This window comes from Bombus terrestris, chromosome 16, assembly GCF_910591885.1.
Source record: "Bombus terrestris chromosome 16, iyBomTerr1.2, whole genome shotgun sequence".
NCBI classification, from domain to species: Eukaryota; Metazoa; Arthropoda; class Insecta; order Hymenoptera; family Apidae; genus Bombus; species Bombus terrestris.
Window position 1 is genome coordinate 1,995,784 of NC_063284.1, and position 6,254 is coordinate 2,002,037.

Here is a 6,254-nt window from a genome sequence, read left to right on the forward strand (position 1 = left end):
ACACTTAAAATATTTTAAAATATTCCCACTGATTTAAAAACAGACGATAAAATATTCTTTTATAGAATAATCATTGAAAATAATATTATAAAACAATTATCCACTGATAATAGTGAATATTACACGCGAATCAACACCTCGCGATACGCATGTCAACAAAAGACTAAATGTCCTATCGACGTTTCCTTTAGACCTTTTGCGTCATGTCGTTGTTCATTTGTTTATGAGACACTTTTTATTAAACCTATCTTTATTCGAACCAAAACTAATCTGACTCATACATTACATTACGTTTTTCTGAAATTTGGAAGCTATTACATTATATTACACATCCGTTAAATTTAAAAAATCGTTATTCAATTTTATTTTCAGAAATAATGGATGTGTAAATAAAAATTCACAGTATTGCCATCTCTTTTTTTTTTTTTTTTTTAAGAATTTGTACTTTCCAGTACTTTTATTATAAAAATATCATGAAGTTAAGTCAGATGCAAATTTACGTAAGTTAAACGATTTCTTATCTTTAGCAAATCTAAATTTATTTCGATATACATTTTAAGCTTATTTCCGATTATAAAATACGTTTAACATACTGCAAAAAAAGATTATTTAAAACTGATTTCTGAGTCGATAATATTACACATCGCTCGGTTAATCGCAGGGTTGTGTTATCGTCTGAGAATGAGACAATGTCGATATTGTCATTCCACGTGATACTTAGATCATCATAAGAAGCGAGGTAACGAAATGTAAACAAACATTGAAACGCTCGTCAATCTCATTCGAAAGGCGCAATTCGTCTTGTCTCCTATCGTAAAATGGGGAAAGCAAGGCATGACATCGCGGCCAGTGACATATCTGTCGATGGACGAAGAAAAAGTGTTCGAGAAGAACAGAAAATTCGCAAGAAAAAGAAGAGACGTAAAAGGGACTTGACAGATCTGCATCAGAGAGTATTCAAATCGAAGAAGGTATCAATATACACATCTGTGCATATTATTATCACGTTTTAATAATAGAAATTGTATATTTTTTCTTAAATATTTTATTTATTTTCATCTATAAATCAAATATAGAAATATATGTAATATTATATCTGAGAAAAGTGTATTTCTAGTTCTACGACAATTTTGGTTATGTCAGGTGATTGACATGTGTCATTGAAAATTTTATGAGTTATTTCAATGTTTTCCTCTTATTTTATTAACAGATATTGAATAATATTTGGAGATTTGAAAAGAATGTTTCGTAAACTACTTTATATACATATATATATGAAAATAAATATATATATTAATACTTTGTTATAGAATCGAATAAAGAATAAGTTTTAAGTTAAGGCTATGCATCTCATGAGATATATCGATAAATCGAACAGTATGAAAATAAGACAAGGCGCTATTCTTTCTATCTTTTTACTTCATTATGCATATCACGAAGAAATATGAATGTATAATCGTGTATAATTTAACACGGTTATTCATCTTGCTACGATACCAATTTTAATAACTATTAATTTTGTAATACTTAAAGCATATCAGAACTATTATATAAATTATTTAATAAATAAATTATTGTATATTTAGCTTAAATAACAAACTTTGTTATCATTAATGTTCGGAAATAACTTCTGAAATCGTAATAATATACGCGCATAATATATTAATCGTAATAATATCAGCAGAACCGGATGACATTCAAATTTTGGCTGAGTAATTTCGTCAAACTTTTGCAGCGTTTCGACATACTAGAGGAATATTTGAAAACTTAATTTACCTTCATTCCTGCACTTTTATATTTATTATTTGCGGACAATCTCTTTCAGGATAAAGAAACGAAGATCGATGGAAAATCGAACAAGGCGCCAAATTCAAGAAGGCCGTCGAACAGAATTCTTCCGAGACCTGTAAATATAAATAACATACTATTTTAAAAAATTAACACTATTTACATCAATAATAAAAATTATGACTTTTTTTATTCTAGTTGGCTGGAATATACAGAAATGGTGCTGCAGGAAAAGAAATACGAAGATGTACGTCTGATAATTTATAAATAGATATCGTTTTATCAAAAAAAAATAATTGATTAAATACTATAATTATTTATAGTTCAAACGAAAGCAGCTTTGAACGATCTAAACAACGCGCGTCTACAGGGAGACGTGCTTAAATTAATGGATGGTTATGACTCAAAATCAGAGTAAGTAAAAACGCTATAAAAAGTTATTCTCGCTCTAATAAATGTATTTTTTAATTCACAGAGACGTTGTAGTTGAAAATGGCAACATAAAGGTTCAGAAAGAATTATTACTCGATTCTACTATCAAAGATATTCTCCAACCAACTCCTCCTGGTGTCCAAAGCAGTCCTATTTTGGGTAAAGTGGATGGGTAAGTCTCAGGTAATTTTCGTTGAATATTTTTACACAAGATATATACAACAACCAAAGATGTAAGTTCAGAGAGTAATTAAGAATCAGATCTTTTTATTTTTTCTTTTTTGTAAAAGAAGAATGAATTAAATTATTATTATAATTACATACATTTTATAGAAGAAGAAGAATTAAAAATGAAGGACACATAGAGTTCCCTCAAAAACCAACAGAAAAAAAGAAAACGATTGATTCTGAAAATTTACGAAACTTGGCATTAAGTAAATACGAAGAATTATGCAGGGTTGTTTGTTCAGAAAATTTCGAGGAACAAAATTTTCCAGACTGTTTCGGACCAGGTATCTTATTTTACATTTTTTAATTATTACAATATTCTTTTTCTCATATCTTTTCTTCGACAGATCCGCTAACGAAGGTGAAACAAAAATTAAGAAATATTTACGCAAAATCGTTTCAAAATAAATGTTTACGAGACATGATTAAACGTGGTAATATTTTGAACGAATGCGGTACACCGAGTACTTCGATGGATGATTCTTTTCCTCCAGACACTGCATATTGTCCTTCTGGTCATCCTCAAGACGCGAACTTAGTATCTGTAGCTATTGATAATCCAGATTGGCATATTGATATTAAAAGTAACAAGAATGACGACAGTTTACAAGAAAAACATAACCTATTTTTAATGCCAAAAACGAATTTTAAAAAAAACGAAATTAACACGTCCAATTTATTATTTCATTCGCCTTCGTTGAACACGCTGGATGTGGGAATAAAGAACAGTCTTGAACCGGAAATGTCACACGAAATGAATAACATATCTAACGAGGATGAATCGACAGATGTAAGCAATCGTACTTTTCTGGAAATAAATTATTCTACAAATTCCACACGTAAGAACAGTATTAAGAAATATTTTGAAATAAATGAATTTGATTGTGAGAGGATAAAGGATAAGAATAAACCTCTCTTATTTGCACAAACAGAAGCAGGATCTCAGAATAGCTGTATTGATAAGAAACGTTTAATAAAACACAAAACTCAACGTAGACAAACAGTGCATTTTTTAAACAATGGATTAAAAAAACACGCAGAAAAACAAAATTTTAAAATGATGCAGCAAGTTAAAATGAAGAATTTGAAGCATATTCCTGCTATATTACGAAGGTGTAACAATGTTGTGGCGAATAATAACAATCGGCCAAATCTATTCCAGGAACCGATGCATATTAATAAAGAGTCTCGGAAAATGTTGTTCGACGTTGCACCGAAGCAGAACGTTCTCTTCACTTCGCAATCCGTAGTAACTGAATCGAATGGAGATTCAAAGAGGCCGCAAAAGTCGAAGACTGCAAATACCTTATTCAATAGTACAAAAATGAAAGATCTGAACGTTCAAAGTTGCGTAATAGATTCGCCAAGTATTTTTAACGATGAAATACATTTCACGAAGAATTCTTATTCGAAGCCAATGGAGTGTAAACACAACCAAACTGAGCAGAATCTCCATGCGAATGATATTTTAGTGAATAGAACAAATCCGCCAATACAGAAAACAGTAATGTTCACGAAGAAAGACTCGCGGAATATAGGACACTGTTTATACATAAACAATATAATTGCAGATGGAAAGACTGATAAGTCGAACGTCTGTATCATACGGAAAAATGTTCCTTTGCAGCATGAAAGATCGAAAAATAATTGTACTGTATATAAACACTACCAGGAAGTGCCAGGAAATTATTATAAAGCGTATCGATGCTCGGAAAATTCTGATAATTCCAATTATAATAGCCAAGAATTTAAAGAAGCAAGCGCACCAGAAGTCCAGCACGTACAGATACATCAAAAACCAATGGTTTGTGAAAATGGATTAGTAAGGAAGGTCATGCAACCTTCTAAATCTGAAAACGGTAAAAAATACCATAACGATCAACATGTTTGCTATGTGATGGTAGATCAATGCAATGATGTGAACAACATTCAAGAGTGTTCTTATAATAATGTGCCTGAAATTAAGAAATCTAAAACGTTGCAGAATGGACGATTCTGCCAAGAAGATATAGCTGATGTCGGTATCCTGAAAGGCGTGCAGAATTTAAAGATCTTGCCCATGGAGGAACAAGAGCCTCAGATACAAATCGCTAACAATCAGTGTATCAAAAATGCAGTGATACTGGAGAAACAGCCGATTAAGTATTTGGCATTTGAAAACGATTCCAAAACTGAAAAAATTCCTATTTATATGCAAAGGAATAAGCACGTTGCTTCTGTCGATAATATAGAACTAATTAACTCAGACGTTAATTATCGCGTGGTATCGTATCCTCAAGAATCAACGCAGAAAATTATTTTCGTGCCAACATGCGAGCAGAACAAGGTCGTATATGTAAAACAGCAAAATTTGCCTCATTCGAATGTTACTTTTGAAGAATGCTCGCATCCCAGAAAGGTAGTCATGTGTCGACCGGAAGTACAATACGTCAAAGAGTCCTTAAATGTATGTGAAGTTCACCTTCCAAAACAGAACGTGGTGGAAATAGAAAAATCAGATTGTGACTCGATTGTTACTAATTTACAAAAGGCGAACAATATGAAGAGTTCGAGGCGGGGTGGAGCGAATCGAGAGGGACTTCATTATCGACCGAATCATGGTAACTGAAATTAATTTTTTTAGTAAGAAATTCCTAGTTTGTGACAGTACTTCATTTTAATTTTGATTAATTTTATTCATTCTTTCATTTCAGAACATGATGCTTGTATGAGGAATCAGACAATATTCTATCAAAAATAAGAATGTTGTATTAATTGAAATGTACGTTAGATACATTTTTGCTATTATATCTTAATGAGGTATGTAGGATTATTTATCTATAATATTATGTATAATTATTCGTTATTATGTGTTGCGTTTGCTAGTGTTCACAAATATTGTATGAAAAATAGTGATACAAGTAATTGTTATTAATAATACGCTTATATTGATTATTGTATAATTAAATATTTTCAGGTTTATTATGTATATTTATAGAAGTGCGAGATTTACACAGATAAGCAGAAACTGTCTTTGGAAGTTTATTTAAAACGTATTTTGTTTTGATAAAACCGTTTGTTTTAAAATATAGAAAACAAACAGTTCTGTATTTTTTGTATGTTGCGTATAAATCGAATTTAATGTAAATTTTTCGTTACGATTACAAATTATTCAAATATTTGATATTGATGTTTGCTTTGTATAATTTCTCAAATATTAAAATTGAATGTTTAAATACACCTAAGTTTGATTCTCCTAAAAAGTAAAAATTTCGTTCCAAATATTAATTTTTCTATTAAATTACAAAATATTGCAAATTACTATGTTTTATATATTTAATCCTCCAATAATATCGCGATAGTTTTTAGAATATTAAATCCATTTATTGAAATTGTATTTTTGTTTTAACAAGATTGGATCGAAAAGAAATGTTGAAATTTACCTTATGCAGATAGATATGCTGTGACTCCAACCATTCTGAGAATAGTCAACACTACTTCCATAATAAATTAATAATAAAACTACTTTTTATTACCACTTTTGATCTTCGTGCCGTCCTTCTTTTTATACTTTTATAATATGCGACTGCGCCAATAAAAATGCTTTACCGGAAACAGTGGCGCCGTCTGTCGCATTTAAAATTTTTGAATTGTACAAATTAAATTAAATTAAATTAAATTAAATTAAATTAAATTAAATTAAATTAAATTAAATTAAATTTATATCCAATGTAAACAATAAATTATATTCTATAAATTACTTATTAAAATTCAATAGCGTTTTAAGATAATACAATCGATTACGTGAATTTTAATTACTTCATTCT

General features: G+C 29.9%; 1 protein-coding gene across 1 annotated transcript; it reads left to right on the forward strand.

Moving 5' to 3' along the window:
- The first annotated feature begins 483 nt into the window (after positions 1-483).
- Positions 484-5,667, forward strand: LOC100646564. Its single transcript, XM_003401617.4, has 9 exons — positions 484-971; positions 1,826-1,906; positions 1,987-2,035; positions 2,112-2,202; positions 2,264-2,392; positions 2,554-2,732; positions 2,796-5,048; positions 5,142-5,247; positions 5,405-5,667. Exons 1-8 carry the CDS (start codon positions 819-821, stop codon positions 5,186-5,188), a joined length of 2,982 nt encoding a protein of 993 aa, XP_003401665.2. The 5' UTR covers positions 484-818; the 3' UTR covers positions 5,189-5,247; positions 5,405-5,667.
- The last annotated feature ends 587 nt before the right edge of the window (positions 5,668-6,254 follow it).

What these genes read in the sequence shown, in the direction of transcription:
- LOC100646564 (XM_003401617.4), top strand. Translation starts at nt 819, where the DNA reads ATGGGGAAAGCAAGGCATGACATCGCGGCCAGTGACATATCTGTCGAT. An exon ending in AGGAAAAGAAATACGAAGAT is followed by an intron (nt 2,036 to 2,111) that starts GTACGTCTGATA and finishes AATTATTTATAG; the next exon opens with TTCAAACGAAAGCAGCTTTG. An exon ending in ATTTTGGGTAAAGTGGATGG is followed by an intron (nt 2,393 to 2,553) that starts GTAAGTCTCAGG and finishes TACATTTTATAG; the next exon opens with AAGAAGAAGAATTAAAAATG.